Here is a 20,219-nt window from a genome sequence, read left to right as displayed (position 1 = left end):
CTTTCATAATCTCCCTGAAATGCTTTTTCAAAAGTAGGCAAGTATGCAGCAGGCAGATGACATTTCATACGCGTCAGTAGCAACTTCTCAAAACAAAAGCAAATTGGATCAGACACTGAAGTTGCAGTATAAATCACTGGGATGCACTATAGAAGCTAAAAAGTGCTCAAACAATGTAATGTGCAGAGATCTATCCTTTTAAATCTGGCATCTGTTGATGTCGGCAGACATGACCCAACTTGTGCTTACAGGAAAACAAAAGAGGAAGCAATGTGGCAATACTTGCCTAGGCAAACATCGGAACTGTGTGTACAGCCAAGAGCGGTCGGTATGTTTATTTATTGTTTGTTTTTATTCTATATCTAACATATCAAATATCTGTAATACGAGATTAAAATTTGAAAATAAAGGATCACCTAGTTCATTACCCAAGTTATACATTATACTTTTACAAACTTGACTATTATGCCTCTCTAATTTATGACTTGCAGTATAAAAGCAAAAATGTCAATGCATAAGGTTACAAGGAAAAACTATTACTTTAATCTGCCTATTCTGTTTATTCTTACATGTGAAATGTCCTTTGTTTTCTCATAGTGCTGCAGTCGTCTTTGAACCAATTCTATTGTATTGCCTCTATACTATACTATACTACGTGCTAAGAATACAGAATAGATGTAAGCGTATAAAAAGAAAAGTGCCAGGCTACAAACGCTGAAGTTCGTTTCTGTCAAACTCTTTTGGATGCACAGTTACAGAGCTTTCTGGGCACATTACACTGACCCTGACACAATGAATCTTATTATTTATACAGTATATAGGATAGCGGGGTCAAAATTACTCTGACTATTTAGTAGGTGTAAAATGTGCAAAACAGAAAATTTTATTTTGCAAATATTATTATTACCAGTTATTTATATAGCGCACACATATTCCGCAGCGCTTTACAGAGAATAGTTGGCCATTCACATCAGTCCCTGCCCCAGTGGAGCTTACAATCTATGTTCCCTATCACATGCTCACATACACATACGGGTTAATTTTTTTAACCTACCAGTATATTTTTGGAGTGTGGGAGGAAACCGAAGTACCCGGAGGAAACCCACGCAAGCACATGGAGAATATACTAACTCCACACAGTTAGGGCCGTGGTGGGAATCGAACCCACGACCTCAGTGCTGTGAGGCAGTAACGCTAACCATTACACCATCTGTGCTGCCAAATATAATTCCCCTAATAATTTGCAGATAAACTCTAGCAAGGGGTATTAAACATTTTGTCTTCTTGCATATTCTTCACTATTGGTAGGGCATTTTCCAACTTTATGGGATGCCCCTTAAGGAGATCCTGGAGTAGGAGGTTGCAGGCACTTGGTGAATCATGTTCCTGTTCCCACTACGCAAACTGCAGTGATTCATAGCATTATACTGCAGGAAGCAAGGTGACACTGATGTGGTGTGCTGCAAATTTCATCAGCATGGCTCTGTCCACATGACTGCAGAATTAGATGGATGCTGACGTGTTGTCCCCAAATCCTCTGCTCTCCAGAACAAACCAATAGAGTAAATGACATATGCAATATGATATATGCCTGGTTCCCGCTGCTGTGTCTTCTGGCTCATGTCAACAGCAATAGTTTGAAAAACTTTACATGTTTTCAGAGGGGCCTGAGCATAGACAGTGGCTGCATACTCCCTAACCTTTGCTAGAGGGTGTATCTAGCAAAGAATAAAACATAGTATAGGGGCTATGGAAACTAAAGGCATACTTGCCGACTTCCTGGCTGACCTCTCCGGGATGGGTCAGCCAGGTGGGCTCAGCAGGGAGGGGGGGCATGTTATAGGAAAGTGAGCAGGTTGGTGGATGTGACTGTGTCATCGAGGCCCTGTCGCAGCTACACAATGCTGCAATTACCGGGATTGTGAAGTGGAGGCGGTGTCAGGATAATTCAACACAAGTCAACTGCCCAACATGACCACCCATTCGCTCGGTAAGAGGGTGGCTGTGGGGCGGATGTCGTTGCTGTAGAGTAGGCAAGTATGACAAAAGGTAGACATTTTACCTTTGTTTCCCATTTTATCTTGTAATCCTAATTCAGTGTTTCTTAACTGCTGTCCTCAGGGATCCCTAATAGTGCACGTTTTATATATCACCTAGTTGTTACACATATGCATTTATTACTAGCTGATTCATTTTAACAGATCCACAGGCAGGGGCTGACTGGCATCTTCCAACCTGGGGGGCAAACATATCCAAGTGGCCCCGGATTTTCTACCAGCGTATTGTAACAAAATATAGACGTGACAATATCTCTGTAGGCATGGTTAGTGCAATGAATATGTGGCTACACCAAAGAGCTATAAACAATTATAAGTAACACTTACATTCTGCATATGGCAAAGCAGAGACTATTCTAGTGGCATCTATGAAATATGATAGTATTCCAGTGATCTCTATACAATACATAGAACATTACAGTAACCAATAAATATATATACAGGGATCATTCTAGTGACCAATATACAACACAGGGAACATTCTAGTGACTGAGATACAATATTGGGAGCATTTTCAGAGACTGACATGCAATATAGGGGCCTTCCTAGTGACCATGCTAATAATAAATAATATGATGAATAAAGGTAATTAATAAAATCCCACTGTACATGTAAAAAAAAAAAAAAAATTACTGATGTTGCATAAAACCATACATGTATTTACACAATATACTACATATACAGTATAGTCAAACAATTTACAAAACAAAATAGTGAAAACCTTATGTTGTTAAAATAAAGAAAAAAAATACACACAAATTTTTGGCAAATGCAATAAAATCAGACACCAGATTTGAGAACTACTCCCTTCCCTCCCCTCCCCTCCCAAATTCCTTATAAAAATCACACCTCACTTACTTTCATTTGGTATAACACACTGGTGCATATCAATCCTGTTGGAATAATGGAAGAGATCATTCACAGTCACCCAATAATTTCCAAAAGGTTCTTACTTTACATTCACTAGGTCTCTGAAGGGACAGGCAAGCTAATCATTTTCCTCTCCAAATTCACACAGTAAATAGTAGGAGATGAAAGTGGGCCTGATTCAGACTCGGTCGCAAGCGCTGAGCACTCGCAACCGGGTCGATGGTGGCCCAGAGTGCATGCGCACGACGGAGCCGGCTCCGTCGTGCGCATTCGCGAGACCCGGATAGCGACGGGCAATCCGTCGCTCTGGGTCTCGCACCAAAGGGGGCGTGCTGTCGATGTTGAGTGACAGCACGCCCCCTTTGGTGGGCGGGTCGGGGGGGTGGTAGCCATGAGAATGACGGGTCTGTTTGAGCCGAAAGCTCTCCCACTGACATCACTGTCAGTGGGGACTACCATCTGGGGGCGGCCCCACTGACATCACAAGTGATGTCAGTGGGAGAGCTTTCGGCTCTGTTTGAGCCGAAAGCTTTCTGGGGCTTGCGGCCACGAGACCCTACCACAAGGATCTCGTTGCAAGCCCGATGGTCTTGACCATCGCGATCATCATCCTGGCTGCTCGCATTAGCTGTGGGTGGCAACCCACAGCAATGCGAGCGGCCAGGAGGCCGCTCCATAAACAAAAAAAAGACGCCCTGATTCAGAGCGAGCGCTCTGTCAGAGCGTCCGGCTCTGAATCAGGGCCAGAAAACCAAAACCTCCAGATTAATTTAATTCCTATTCATGAAAACAGAAATTAATTAAATATCATCTAAAACAGTGGTCCTCACATCAGATATTCAGTATTAACACACCTGAGGAGAGCCAGGTGACTAGTTAGCAATTTTGGGGACCTCTTGATCAAAAATTTTAAAGGCCTTTAAGGTAACAGGAAGTGGTGGGCTGGCAGTGTTCTGCTGCCTCTGACCGTGCTCTGTGAGTTAATGTTATGGTTACCATCATTTCATTTTTAGATTCCTGGTCAGGGGGTGTGTCCAAAACTGCAGTATGGTGACATCCATGTTATCAAATTTCAGGACATTTTCTTACCACCCTAATCCCTCTCATGCCCCTTTATGGGGGAATTACATAAATTGCGATGTGCTGTGGTGATGCCCAGCTGCACACATTTAGTCAATTAAGATAGTGCTGACATTGCAAGTTTTCTATGGCGTGCATGGGAAAACTTTCAGTGCTGGTGGACGTGGTGTCAGGGATTTGAATTCACACACACTACTATAAATTGTTAAATGCATTACCAAATTTTTTATTGCTTTAAGAATAATATGCATAGCATGGTAGAGGAGATAGCATAAAGCAAAACTATTTCCCATACTTGGCAAAAAAAAAAAAAAAATGAAGAAAAACTTAAAAAGTGTCTAAAAGGAGAAACATGTTAGCCATAAACTTCTGAATAACTGTACTTAAAGCTTAAAATGCATGGAAAGTCATTGAATGCAGTATTTTAGTGATCGATAAGCAAACATTTACATCCTTTCTATATGACTTCTTCAGTAAAACCCCATTTAGAGAGCAGGAGAACAGGCCAGGTAATATAGGGAGCATATGGCACAGCAGTAAAACAATCTAAAAAGGGACAAGCAGGAGAGACTGGAAAACATGGCAGGCAATCAGGCAGGCACACACATAACATGAGAGCAGTCAGTGTCCCAGGAGCAGGTTGCAGCTAAAAACATCACCTGCAATAAGCCACAGGAGCCTGGTCAAGGAGGAACTTGAACAGGAGCGCTATCCCCCTTTGTCTCCCACAGTAAGTGCAGCAGTTTCTGCCAGCAGGAACCCAATGGTAGGTCTGGAGCAATATACAGGAAGTTCCCAGCTCATCAGTGAGAGACCATTCCACAGGGCCACACCAAACCAAAACATAAGCAGCAGGAATCGGATTGGAGAGCAGGCCGATTAGAACCAGAAAGGAGCCTGCCAAGCTCATAAACAAGGAGGGAGACTTTCACCAAGCAGCAACTGCATAGAGGAGTCATTAGAGCTAGCCAAAAGGCTTGCTGTAGGCGAGCAGAGGTGGAGTCACACTGACTGATGCAAGTTGAGGCTGTCAGCACAACTCTGCTCCGCCTCCGCAATGCTTATGATTGGTGAATGAATCCGCTTCCCCTCTTGGTAGCCAGTGGCATGGCTTCATCAATCAGTAATGGGTCCGCTGGATCCTGGCCCAAAAGCATTCATAGTGGGTGCTGCAGGGGGGTACATGTCACCCTGCCCTCTGGCCAAGCCCACCTCTGTCTACAGGTGGAGCTAATTATTTCAATTGTGATTCTGAGGAGATCTGCAAAACCTGCACTGTTAGGGACTTTGAGGACTGGAGTTGGTCTCATTTGTTGTTAATTTATGTATTTGTATTAAAATAATTATTTTAGATGTGGTTTGCAATTTCATGTAGTACTATGCAAAAAAATGTTGCTGTAACTGGAAGATCATTTATATTCCGGATTTATGGGCTGGTTATAGTAAATCTTTTTCATCACACCGACGGACATTGGGATAGACAAATGAAAGTCCAAAGCTCCAAAATTATTCACTAAAGATGAGTGCAATCACTAGAAGCATTTGTATCCACCACTAGGTTTGGAGGATATACACCATGTCATTTTAGCTTTGTCCCATCTCCTGAGTACTGGAATCATGACACTGAACACCCATATGTAAAGAGGACACTACAGGACAACAGTGTTAAGATTGTCCAATGCCTTCCTTTGTCATTTATATAGTGAGTTTTTATATTCCACCATACACTAACACAACTGTACAACAGTATACACTATAACCTGTTTTTCTTTTATTTCTATTTATAACTACATTACTAGGAGGGAGCGATATAATTTAAATGCAGCAATAAGACCGAGAAAGAGCTAGGATAAATTTCTCTATCTGTAAACTACAGTCCCCTGTAACTGAAGTTGAACATTTTCAATGTCCTAGTCTGCATATCCCTGGTCTTCACGAATTTCAGACATTTCTGGAGCAAGTCATCCACAATACTATAGCCAATTACAACAAAGTACAGAGTAACAGTGTATTCCAGTAGGGATAAGCAAATATTGTGTGATGATGATATTAACAGCAGTGATGAGGGTGATGATGAGAATGAAAATTGCATCTTCCAACTGTGACAATGATTACCAACACTGTTAGATGTCTTAAGCCCTTTGTTAGCTTGGTTTGTGGGGGTCCAAACAAACCAATCACTTCAGCCACAAAAGTGTCAGTCCCTGTCGCTGAAGTACTCGGTTTATTAAGCTGTGCATTTCCTTTTTAATATACATTATCCCAAGGACAATTTCATTATGCACCACTTTTCACTATAGGCCTTGCTTGTGTGTGTTTGTCAGGTAGCATATATTAGTGTACTTTACAGTGACATTCATGGTCTTTTGTATCTTGCAAGGGCATCCATCAATTGCTTCTTATCCAGGTGTATAGGCCCTATTTCCTGCAGCTTATCCACAGAGTAGTTTCATCAAATCATATAATCAATCATTATTAATTTCTACTAGGCTGTTTCTCTGCCTTGAATCTCTTGCATTGTCCGGAGACCTGTGATTTGCTGTTGGATTCAGTTTTCATTTAAAAATCTTATTGGGATTTTGGAATCTTGTTTTTTAATAGTTTTTTTTTCCATGTCTCCGATTTATTTTTGATGGTTTTTACAATGCTGCTAGTAATCAATCAATCAATCAATCAATCATTTACCTGGCTTCTACTAAATAATCCACCTCCATATACCTGTGCTGGCCTTGGGCATTTGATCTAGTTTTAGACTAATGAAACATTGCATAGGATTGTATAGTTTATTAAGCTGCCATCCCGTCTGCCACTGCAGTGCCACTATGTTTCCTAGATTTGCTATAGTCTTTTAAACTGCCATGTGTTTGTGCCTCTGCTCTGTTGCTTAGTTTAGCCAACCAGCTCAGTGCAGCCTTTGGCCAATATGGGTGAAAACAATATTGTGAGTTGTGAGGTGGTCAAAAATGACTGGAAATTACATGAAATTAATGTTCTTTAGGTTAATAATACTATAGCAACAAAACAGGTCCAAATTACATGATTGTATCTGTTTTTTTCAATTTTAAAGAAATCTAAAACCAAAACATTTGAGGGTAGTTTTGTCAAAACCAAAATTGAATGCATGTCACAGTACAGCAGCATATGCACCAGGTTTACATCAGATACCCTTTCACTAAACCAAGTCATAAGCACGAGAAAAGTATTTTGACATTTGTTTTCATAGCAAAAAATGCTTTTGACTTTTTTAAACTCCTGTACGAATAAATATAGCAAAAACATCTAAAATATGACCACTAAATCATAGAAAATAGGCCAGATCTACAAAGAAAACACATCCTTTTGAGAAGTGAATCTGCAAACCACAAATCAGAATAGTGCTTGCAATCAGGTTTGCCTTAGGGCCTGATTGAGCAAGGATCACAACTGCGAATATGCACGCAATTGGCCAATTTTTACGCACAGCGCATGCATACACATTGCAGTGCACAAGCGCAAATGCTCCACTGCGATCTGAACTGAGATTGCAGTGGCTACGCAGACCCATTGCAGAGTGATTGACAGAAAGTACCATTTGTGGGTGGTAATGAGGGGGTAGTCAGAGAAACGCAGGCGTGCCAGTGAGTTTGTACGCCGGTACAGGGATGGGTATAAATTAGCCACTGAGGCTTGATAGCGTGTGATGAAGTTAGAAATTTCTGAGTAAGGTGAGAGCTTGTGCAAGTGTGCGTGAGGCTGCGATGGTACTCGATTGTACTGATGGTTTTGCAGCCTTGCTATACATTACGGATGTGTGTAAGGTAAACTGGGTGTCCTTGTGTAGTGCTGCGGTGGCATAATGATTGCAATGAACTGCAGTAGCATACTATCGCAGTTCAACTGCGTGCGTAATCGTAATTGCATTCACAATCGCGATCCTTACACAAACACACCCTTACTGTACTTGGGGCCTGATTCAGCACGGATCGCAATTGTGATCGCAGCAGCCTAATTGCACCCAATTCTGCTGTGAAAATATGCTAATGCAGTGGCTAATTTATTCACGCCCATGCAACAGTGTTGAAACAGACAGGCATGCCTGCATTTTTGTAACCAGCGATGGATTCCTATCTGCGTGTGTGACCACAGTGTGATCGCCGCACATGCACAGTGTAGTGCATATGGATGCGCAATGAAAAAACAATCGCTCAATCTACATACGTAGTTGCAATTGCGATCGCTACTGAATCAGGCCCTTGGTCTGTTGTTGCCTATCTCTTCCTTCCTGAACCTTATTCACCTGTCATAATGAGATGTAAAGAAATCAGCATGTTAGTATACAATATTTATTTTGTGGACATGTGCTATACAGAAATAATTATTTGACACTACAAAATTAGTATAGGTCTAGATTATAGCAAGTACATAGGTCTCCATAAAGTGCTCTTCACATAATAAGCAGTGGCGTCCCGCCCTACCTCTTGTGACACCCAGTGCGGGTGGGGGTGGGAGGGCTTGTAGTGCGTGCAGCAAAGCCACGTGCCAGCAAAAGGGGGCGTGGCCTCACAGGTGGGGCATGGCCTTGTGGGTGGGGGCATGACCTCACAACTCGAACCCCAGTTTTTGTCACTCCGGGGATCTCGGAGATGAGGACTGCCCCCAGTCTTTTTGCAGTGCAGGCTCCCTCACTGTGTCAGGAGCCAAGAGTTGCACGTAATGCTACAGTGCAGCACCGGCTCCTGTCACTGTGGGGGAGTCACCCTTGTGATGCCACTGATAATAAGCACAGATATACCTGAAAAACAGCAAAATATCTTTGCTTCCAAACAACAAGTATGAAACAATATTCAGTGTGAACAACACAGGATATTTTACTGATTTAAAGAATGGATAAATAATGGCAAATAATATGTTAAGCATTAGATGTTCCCTGCATTATAATTATCTGAATGAGTCTGCTTTAATCCTGCATACATACAGTGTCTATTTTAATGGCAGGAAAATTGAAATGCAACTAATCATAAAGTATGACAGTAAAAATAACATTATGAAGAGATCCGCCATGCTTTACTTTATAATGCAGAACATAAGTGCCAGCAGGGGCCACTGTGCTCTAATTATTAGCTTTAGTCATAAATTGTTTCATCTTCAGACTTATATTTTAATGTGCATTTAGGTTGTTCTAGGGAATGCTTTAGGAATTAGATGAGTATGTACTGTACAAAGAAAAACATAATTCATTGCTCTAACAAGAAAAAATAAAGGTGATCAAAAGGACTACTGTACATTGGGAAGATACTGTGCAATGTATTTATATAAAGGACACATATTGTAAGTAAATATTGTGTAATGCACATTAATAAGTAAAATTGATACATAAAAAATACTCTTTCCATGACAGGAATTGGTGTAAATAAAATATAGAAGCTCAAATTTGTTTTTCTCCATTAGAATTGTTACAAAGTTTAGAATGTTGCTCTGCAGAGTCATAAACCTACTGTGAAATATAAACCTAGATACACAATTTGAGAAGGACACTAGCTTGTTAATTCGGAAAGCCTCAAAGTGCACCAAATGGGAAACAGGGTGGTTTCCTAATATCCAAAGTAGCTGGAAGCAATTAAAGCTGCCAACCTGGGTACATCCATAGGAGGCTGCTTATCAGGCAAAAGAGGGGTAATCCTCACTCAACCCTTAAGGGCATATAATTGGGCTCCCCATACAGCTGAGCAAAGAAAGACACCCCCACAATCACCTAAAATACAGTCACAAATGTCCTGCCACACTCATGCAGCCACCATACAAAAGCAAGCATCAAACAACACCCACTCTTCCCTTGATGCCTACCTGAGTCACAAAGAACACCCACCTAATATGATCTTACGGTAGCTAGGGCCTACACCTTCAGGGCCTTGAATCTGACTGGATAAGAGGCCAATTAAAGCAGGATAGTGATTCTACAATTTAATTTTCTATGAGGGGCACATGCATTAAATAAAGGAGGATGTGACTGAAGGTCCACATATGCTCCTGCGCTTTCAGGAGCCTTTCTGCCTGCCAGAACTCCTCCAACACAACAGCAGGACACTGACGTGGGGCTTCTCAGTGTGCAATCATTCAGAGAGCAAACTGCTTTCTTCACAAATGACTTTATCGGCAGGCTGCAGGCCCCCCTGAGCCTGGGCCCTCTACATCAGTACAGGCTGTTACCCCCTGATGACGGCCTTGTCTATAAACCCAAGTACACATAACGAATACAATAAACCCAATAAACACCATATCCTAAATTGCTAAGCTTGTGTATATCATAGGATAGTATACACATCAACACAGACTACTACAGAATATCCAGTATTACAATCTGTTTCATAGATTTTTATGTACTGCTGAAAACACCAAAGTAGATTTAAAGCTGGATCTACAATGCAACAAACACATAATCCCAATATAAAGTTAAATCCATGTTCCCTTATCTGGCCATGTGTGCTTAACACAATGACCTGTCTCCACTGGGAGTATATTTTGAGGAGAGTGAGTAATACAGATATTCTTAGCCATACAGGGAGAAGATCAATTTCCAGGGGTGTGTTCAGTTACAGGTCTGTGTGAGAGTGAATATGTCCAGCAAGAGTGGGGTAAAAGAGATGATACTTATCCAGTGGACTCATTGTAGATGATCCTTCCGTCAGCTCTACAGATGTGTAAATGAATGGTCAGCATGCGTGAAAAGAGAGGAATGTGTGACCTCACATCTATGTAAGTGACATCACTACCAGCTGCAGCCCTCTACAAAACACAGGTGCCAAAGTGGCCACACCAGCAGGCGAATCAGGAACCACATCAGGTGAGCCATAGACACAAGGTGTGCTGAGAGCAGAATCCTGGAAGCAGGTCAGGACCATAGAGCGGTGGTTGGACCTCATAGTGGGAGAGGAATAAAATTAGAGAAAATAAGAGCAGGATGAAATGAATGAAGAAGAAAAGTGGGACAGAAAGGCAGAGAGAGATGGAAGAAAAATGGAAAAAAGAAATGTATGGCAAACAAGACAATAATAGAACAATGGACATAGCACAAAGTGACAGCACTATTCCCTGAAATTTGTGGAAAAAAAAGCCTTAGAGAAGTCCCTCCCTTTTCATATGCTGTGAAGTGAACCCCCTCTAATTCTAATTGGTTGACTAGGTGACATCACCAACAATGGCCAGACCCTAATTCCTCGAAACCACTATTAACTGTGTATCCACTAGCCTAAGCCTTGAATGTTTCATTTTCTATCTCACATCTTCAAGACATGTTATTACAGTGTACGTTTTGTACAATTGTCTTTTTCATCCTAGTATCTAACTGTGCAGGAGTAATAATATTGCACTTGTATTTGGGTGTTTAGCATGACTTATTTATAAGAAGTGATATGCTGAAATACACAATAGTTATTCTGCTATGAAGGATGATTCTGCAGCAGGTACATTTCTTTAAAATCCTTCACCTTGTAACTCTCACTCTGCTTAAACTGTTACAGAAATGCATTATTTCATTCAAAATCCAATGACCTTCAACTGTGAATGCTTGCAAGCAATGGTTTCCATTATTTGTTTTTCTGACAATTCTAATCCCAGGCAGAAACTAAGAACTATTCGGTCAATTTATCATCCTACTCAACTTTCCATGGATAACTATATATCTTATTGGCATATATTGCAGCCAGAAGAAATTATGTTTGTGTGCAATTTATCAAGATGTTTTTGCCGGGAAATGGGCTCTGGTAATAGCCTACCCTGGTGAAGGGTAAATGCTAAAGTGATGTCATACAATATAAATATACTGCTGGGTTTAGACCATTGGGCAGCACCTATGCAAGTATAGGCTGGCAGAGAGGGGTTCTAATGATCTCTCTCTGCAAAAAATGAAATTGGAAATGTAGCCTATAGGCGATAATGGCTAATGCTGTGCAAAGATAGCTTTAGTTGCGGGGCAAAGATCTAAGGAGCTAAGCTTTTCAGAGCTTTGTAAATTGGACATTTTTGCAGTCCTCATAGTAAGCTATGGAGAGGATTGCTTCTGCAAATGAAAACATGGGGATTATAGAATATATATCTGATATCTGCTGTGAAACCTTCATAATAAGTGGCATCGGTATGATTTACCGCTGGAGCCCTGGCCGGCGGTTTAAATCCTGACAGCGGCTGCCCGACAAGGATGAAAATCCTGATTGTCCCTAGGTAAGTATTCACTAACCTAATTCTACCCCCTAACCCTAACCCTCCCTTAGGGGTGCCTAACCCTAACCTTCCCCCCAAGTGCCATACCCTAATCCCCCAAGTGCCTAAACCTAACCCCCCCTTCCCCGCCGCCTTAACTTAAGTCTCCCAGGGGGTGCCTAACCCTAAGCCTCCCCGGGGGGTACCTAACCCTAACCCTCCCTCCCCCTAGACTAACCCTAACCTCCCAGGGGGGATCCTGACCCTAAGTCCCCCCCGGGGGCACCTAACCCTAACCCTCCCTCCCCATAGCCTAACCCTAACCTCCCAGGGGGGTGCCTAACCCTAAGTCCCCCCCCGGAAGCCCTAAACCTAACCCTCCCCCTCGCGGCTGTCCTAGCTCGGCGCCCGGCATCACTTCAATCGGGATGCCGGGCGCCGGTCTCCCGGCGTCAGTAAAATGACAGGCATCTAGACTTAGATGCCTGTCATTTAACCCTTGCCGGGATTAAGCAGTCGGTAAGTCGACTGTCGGGATTGGGTCCGCCGACTTCCCGACTGCATACCAAATAAGTAGCCCATATGTAAATATTGCATAAAGTATTCAAAAATTGGTGTTTTCTAAAGATTGATGCAAAACATGCTTTAAATAGACCCTAAGAGACAGTAAAGATACCAATTCACATTTACAATGCCTCACAACTATGTATTGTTAAGATGAATAATATACATGAAATAATTATTTATACTTAGCTGAATTTGTCCATTATGGTTTCATATGCAAATGGTTGCCATGTTAGGTTGGCAATGCTTCTCTAAATTAGACAAAACAGTGTAAATAACAGGCTTGCAAAATTGACCTTTAGAAACTGCACACAGGGGCCTATTTACTAAGCAGTGCTATGAGACAGAGTGAAAAGTGATAAGGTGCCAGCCAATCAGCTCTCAACTGTCATCTCACAGGCTGTGTTTGAAAAATGACAGTTGGGAACTGATTGGCTGGCACCTTATCACTTTTCACTCTGTCTCCTAACATTGCTTAGTAGATAGACCCCCCTCTGTGGCATAGCCAGCTTTTGACATGAGGGGGATGGAGATAGAAAAATAGGCACCCCAGGCTCAGGTGTTTCAAAATTAAAATATCCACATCAAAATGCAATATTTGCATCTACTGTAAAATGACGTCAATAATTACTCCTGAAAGTAAATGCCCTTACACATACACGCACTACTGAAACAGTTTAAATCAACAAAGCCAGAACTCAGTGATTACCATACAGTAAACAGAGCATCCAAATTACTGCCATACAGTAAACAGTCGCCAGACTTCCATACAATACACAAAGCATTGCAGTGACTGCCATACATTACAATGACTCAAATGAATGCATTCAATGTGTTACATACAATACTGTGCACAAGTTTTAGGCAGGTGTGGAAAAAATGCTTCAAAGTAAGAATGCTTTCAATAATAGAAGTGTTTATTTTTATCAATTAACAAAATGCAAAGTGAATGAACAGAAGAGAAATCTAAATCAAATCAATATTTGGTGTGACCACTCTTTGCCTTCAAAACAGCATCATTTTTCTGCTTTAACATATTATATGAATGTGTGAACCTTTGCTGTATTACACTATTGTATTGTTTAGGTTTAAGTGAGTTTAGGTGAAGACACATTGCTTTAAGGGAAATATTTAATAAAGGCCAATTTTAATAATTTTTATCAATTTAAAATAGATGAAAATCTAACAAATCAATCAACATTGATGAAAATCGATGTTGTGTTTCTGGGGCTAAATTACGCGTTTACTAATGATAATTTTTTTTTTTTTTTTTCTAGCATTAGTAAATGTGTAATTTAGCCCCAGAAGCACAACATCTATTTTCATACATTTTAAATAAATCAAAATTGATTAATATCGACCTTTAGTAAATACACCCCTGAGAGTTTTTGTTGTCAGTTTTTATACAGAGATTAGCGTGGAAGGATAACAGTACACATGTGCAATAAGAAATAAGGTATGTGTAAGTAGTATAAAGTATACTGGTTAAAGAAAGATAAATGGTGTCATACAGGGCTCTATTTATCAATCTTTTTTTACTAAAAATGTGAAAATTAGTGTTTCCCCACCTGTTTCACATTATTTTAGTTTCACTGAAATGTACTGAAGGACTTTTGGAGCAAGTTTCATGAAAAACGACTCCAAGCCCTTTCATTTCGATTTCTTTAGCAAGCAGATCGCTTTGATCACATTTCTCATACTTGTGATGGGAAATGCGATATGCTTGAAATTTAGTAAGGGGGATTGTGAAAAAATACTGGGTGGGAGCCCTGCTATAACAACTCCATCTGGAGATGGCGTTAAGCAGGGTTCCCCCCAGGTCTCTGACTTCTCCTCCAATCTGACAGGCAGAGCAGAGCTGGGAAATAGATAACAAGCTGATCACTGCAAAAAAAAAATTGTTTAGCAAAAAAACCTCAAACACCTGTAGCCGGAGGTCCACTAATCGGTGAGCTCTCTCCTCTCCGGTCAGCTGGTCACTGGGGCTCCTGTACTGTGACCATAATCAGCTGTGGTATAAACCAACAGCTGATGGGGGTCACAGACCAGGAGCCCAGAAATCTGCAGACTGGAAGAAATGAGAGCTCATTGACCACCAAGGTGTCAGCTGAGGCTTTCTTGCAAGCTCTGTCCTTGCTTGAGAATGTTGATACATTATTGTGATAATTCCTAAATTTGCAATGCAAATTTAGGTGAAATGATCACACTACAATCCCCATTTGAATTGTGGATTGTAGTAAATAGAGGCCATAGAGAGGTGTCAGAATATGCAGAAGGAAACAAAGAACAGGAACACCGGAAAAAACATATATAGTATTGCAGTATCATGGATTTCATTAGGGGAGTCAGTTAACTTTTGCAAATTGGATGAAGGAGGTCTACCTCTGATCGCTAATAAGAAGACTGATGATGAAGGTGTTGGCGGTGGAGATTGCATGTGCTATTATCTATCCATGCTGTCGCTAGCTGATGCTGAACTGCTTGTTTGTGATTTTCCAGATTCTGATAAACCACTTGAATGACCTTGCTGCAAATGATGTGACAGGGAGGAGGTGTCTAAATGGTTAAGTCCCTACCTCTACTTACTTTGGCACTACCAGAGGGAAGAGGTAGCTTATTTGGTCTTTTGCCCAGGCATGATAATGTGCTTCTTATCACTGGCAGGAAGTGCTGCCCGGGTGGCTGACTTGCTTTGACACAAACAACATAATACTCCTGAATTTTATTATTTTATCACCACATTCATCATCATCATCCCCATTATTGTCAGAAACACAATGATTCCCCTCATCGTATTGTACAGTTCCATCTTCCCAAAGTAGCTTCCTCAATTTTTATGTCTATACCATCCTCGTCGTTACTTTTACTACTACTACTACTACTCATCCTCACACTCCTCTATGATTATAGTGTCAGAAGCAGAATCTCAGTCTCACTCATAGCACCCATGGACATCCTTAAGCTGGGTACACATTAACCGACGTGTGTACCCAGTAATGAGACCGGCAACATGTCTGATGTGTACCCTGTTTTAGACTCTCCTCAGGAATCTGTGGAGATGTAGAGGTGACACATAAATACTCAGAACTAAAATGTGGTGCATACAAGGTTATAAGGATGCCTGACTGTCTTTGGCCCTGGCTTTCACAATGGGCAGTGTATTGCATGAAAGAGCAGTAGCAGGACCAGTGCCACCATCAGCGGGGGACTGCTGGGTCTGGAGTCCCAGGCCCAAGCTCTCAGGGGGCCCACAAGTCACCTGCTACTGCCGCCTTCCCACTACTAAAGCCCTGGCCCACGGTTGCAGACAGTGGGGGCCCATCCGCTCCTACCAGTACTCTGCAGCCACCTGCTACTATCCCTCCAGATGGGCATCCCCCAGCGACACACAATACAGTGAGTGACGTGTGAGTCAGTGACTCACCCAGCCATGCCACCCTCCGCTCCGCCTCCTGCATTGGCCAGCGTGCCCACAATAACATTTTTATGTTAATGTTGAAGCAGTCATGGTGTGACATCATTAGATCATGCCGCTGGATGACAGAGAGGAGCCGCAGTGGGTGGGCAAGTAGCTTGATGAGGCAGCATCCGGAGCATACAAGCAGAGACCGTCTTGTAGAAGAAGGAGCAAGATAGGTAAGTTAAGTGTGTGTGTCCTTTGTATCCTAAAGTGCATGTATTCAGCCTGTCAGACAGTGGAGACAGAGCATGATGGGGAGCATGATGTCCTGGTGCTCCATGGAATTCTCACCTCCCATGCTGGTATGCTTCAGCTATATTAAATATGCCTAAATTATCAAGTGTTCTGCCCTCTCTGTAATTTAATGCTCTTTCAGCATTTTTTTAAATTATGTATGAATAAGGTAGTGGGGGGAAGGGGGGTTGTGGGGGCAGCAGGGGTTGGAGAGGTGCCTGGGGGGGTTGCCTATTTCATCAGGGCCGGGCCCCACAATTTCTGATGGCAGCCCTGAGCAGGACCACAACTTGCAAATAAAGGCCATGGTCTGAGCCTTTCCCTTCCACTACATATGGTAAATGACATGTTTAGAAATCCCTTCACAGTTAGAGGTGATTTTTTTAAAATGATTGTCAAACATTGTTTAGATTTGGAGTGCCCTTTCTTACACCTTCTTCTTAGCCCTTGGCCTTCTTTAAAAGTAGATGTTGAAGAAGTACTATCACTGCCAGCACTAATACTGAGATGCTCCTGTTCTTCTATAGACTGATTTATGTTTGATTTACACCAGGACAGGGGTAAAGCTACTGTACTTGAACTTGTAACTGCACCAAGTGAACACACAATGAAAATAGGAAAATTAGGGATAGTTACCTTTACCATGCAGTTTTATTAAAATACTAGATATTTTTTTTAACCAATCTTATTTTTGGGTGCAGCTGATGGGTCACACAACACCCAGCAAGTGCTGCCTCACAATCTTCCCTTGAAATATCGAATTGAATTATAAAAAAGTTGAGATTTTTTTTTTAAATATTATTATTTTTTTCAAATTATGTTATTTTGTTGTGCAGCTGACTGGGACAAAACACCCAGCAAGTACAGTAATATATGCTACCTTTCAAACACACACAATCTTCCCTTGAAATATTTATATTGAACTATAAAAGACTTGGTATTTTTTAAAAACAGAAAAAAATATATATATTTTTTAACTTTTGGGTACAGCTAATGAGACCACAACAATTAGCAAGTTCAGTAATATATGCTGCCTTTCATACATACAATCTTCCCTTAAAATATCTAAATTGAAATATTAAATACTTTTTTTTTTCAAATTTTATTATTTTGGGGTGCATCTGTCGGGGTTCAGTTGATGAGGACACAACACGCAACAAGAACAGTAATATATGAGTTGAGATTTTTTTTTTTAAACCAGAAAAAGATGCTCACTCAGAAGCAACACACCATTTTTTGGTCAGTTAAGCTTACAATCACAGTGCTGTCACTGCCCTCATACCCAACTGCAATCTGCACAATGGATCCTGTGTATGTTTCTCAGAAGTGTAATATGGCCAGTCCACCCTGATGAAATGGATGAATATATTATTATTATTATTATTATATCACTCATCTGTAGATGCCTGAGAGTGGATCACCGATTCTGGGATGGTACAGAATGTTGCAGATTCTACGTCTAAGCTAAAGCATCAACATGCAGAAAAATATTGTGGGGAAAAATTTACTGAGATCATGACATAGAGGATTAATAATAAAACCATAAAAGAAGAAAAAGAAAATGAAATTATGACAGTGAAAAGAGACTACACAGTAAACAAACTAGAATACCATGCCACCTACTGTCCCTACATTATTTTCACTAAAATAATACACATAGCTTTTGTTAGATTGCAGCACAGAATAAATTGTCTCCTGTAGAGTGGAGATACTTGTGGACATCAACGTTCACCTATGAAAATGCAGTCTCTTCACCTTTTACATGATTTATAATATTCTCCTCTACATAATGAAATTTATTTTCTGTAAACCTCTGCAAAATAAGATGTGGTGTGCCTACTAATGACTTCACTCTGACCAACCCCACTGGAGCAGACTACTTCACCAAAAAGCACAGTGTGTCCAAAGATGCATTTGCACTGGTAACAGCCAGTTTGCACTTTGTAAATAACCTCCATTGCATGCTTTGGTGGATTCATGCATGGTAATAGAACCAGTGACATCAGAGCAGAGACTATTAGGACTCTACTGTACAAAAGTTGTCTAGATTTCTGAAGCAGCTTTCATGTCCAATCAAGCTTAGACAGGGACAAAGGGAGAAAAAGTGACATGTCCAAGACACGAGGAGCCTGATTCAGAGATGGAAGTTGCTGCGTTCGCTCTTGCAGGATTCGCAGCTGTGATAATATGCAAATGCTGTAATCACCCTTCCCCTGGTGTAGTAGCCTGCATCTGAATGTGCAAGGACTGAGACGCCCACTTTCATGGCCTCTGCACACTGTAATAAAGCTGGTAATTCTTTAGATGCTACCATTGGCGCACCATTGGCAGGTGCATTTTCTCCATCTGACTGTGGCCTCTGTAGCTGAAGCTGTGCATTTGAAAACACAACAGCTTTCATTGACATGCCCACGACACTCACATAATGCCCATGAGACAGAACTTTATTGTGTTCACTTCTAGCCACTTCCCAGTCACCGCCCAGGAATGGTCATCACTTTGCTATCTGACCAAAACACAGCATCTTTGTGCGTACCCTCGGTGTAACGCATGCACTGTACGGGGTTTTCTGAAATGTTTGCCCATGCATAGTTGCAAATAATGCAAGGCTGTGTCTCTAATGGGTGCAGGGTGTGTAGGGGACACAGGGCCCCACACCGCACACCCTGCACCCATATTTTTAATACTTATCACTCCACCTCTGGAGTCCCACGTCTGCGCTGGTACCGGCGCTGTCAAAATCACCTGGAAATGGCTGCTGTGACCTTTTTCCTGGTGTATTGTGCATGCACAGTAGGAGAACACCTTCCCGGTGACCTGCACATGTGCTGTAGACCCTGTGCACAGACTAGTGCCCAGAGTCTACTTACCATTGCGTTGTTGCACTCAGTGCGTTGCCGGCCACCGGAGAGAGAGGAGGGGGCCCCAGACAGAAGCTACACACAGGCCCCCTCCTCTTTTGAAACAACCCTAAAATAATCGCTGAAATACGTGAACATCGGCATTGCGTGTGAATTGCGTGCGCCTCTGAATCAGACCCTAGCTGTTGGTAAGATTCAAACTGGATATATAGCTCAATCAGTGACATTATCTGTAAGTACATTCCACTGGGCCCCTTCCTTATTTTATCCTATTGCAATTAGTAAAAGACATGTTAAGTGATCTATTTTGTTCCCTTTTCCACAGATTCCACGAATCATCTTGACACATCCTTCCACTTCTGATGAGGAAAGTGACCAGTTAACTCAGGACCAAGACATTGATCTTGAAGAGACTGATATGACAGACGATCATCTATTTTTGGATTGCCTACACAGTGCACCAAGTAGTTCCTAACAAGCTTATATTTTTGTTTTATTTCATATACTATAGCACTGGAGCCATAATGCCTTACTATTAGATTTTGAAGATATGCTCTATATATAATGCCTTCTATGATGGACCTCAGCTACACATTTAACCTACATAAAATTAAAAAAGTTTTTTTCTGAGAAGCAGACACATAACCATTGCTTTACATCTTCTTGTAATAAATAAAAGCTATCTAACATTTTATATATTTAGATTTTTTTTTTACAAAGTAATATTTATTATTTTTTTTTTACATAATTTTAGACATTTTCTTCGTTATACTGTTTTGTGAACTCCCACCTAATACTAGATACTAGTGATACAGCATAATTTGATAAAACATGGACATATTAGCACTTAAAAAATAAATGGTTACTGATACTGTCCTTATGATAAGATTGCAAAGATCAAGTAAACAGACTTATTCA

At 41.3% G+C, this 20,219-nt stretch overlaps 1 protein-coding gene across 1 annotated transcript in view; it reads left to right on the top strand.

The window, feature by feature from the left end:
- The window catches only part of LOC148516629 (uncharacterized), a 151,490-nt gene extending 131,507 nt beyond the window's left edge, over positions 1–19,983 (top strand). The window contains exon 4 of the mRNA XM_088479672.1: positions 19,627–19,983. Coding sequence (XP_088335798.1) covers positions 19,627–19,776 — 150 coding nt within the window. The 3' untranslated portion in view covers positions 19,777–19,983. The remainder of the gene's footprint in view (positions 1–19,626) is intronic.
- Positions 19,984–20,219: the final 236 nt, after the last annotated feature.

Source organism: Taudactylus pleione, unplaced genomic scaffold (assembly GCF_031769625.1).
Source record: "Taudactylus pleione unplaced genomic scaffold, aTauple2 ptg000244l, whole genome shotgun sequence".
Classification (NCBI taxonomy): domain Eukaryota; kingdom Metazoa; phylum Chordata; class Amphibia; order Anura; family Myobatrachidae; genus Taudactylus; species Taudactylus pleione.
This window is presented reverse-complemented; position numbering and strand designations above follow the sequence as displayed.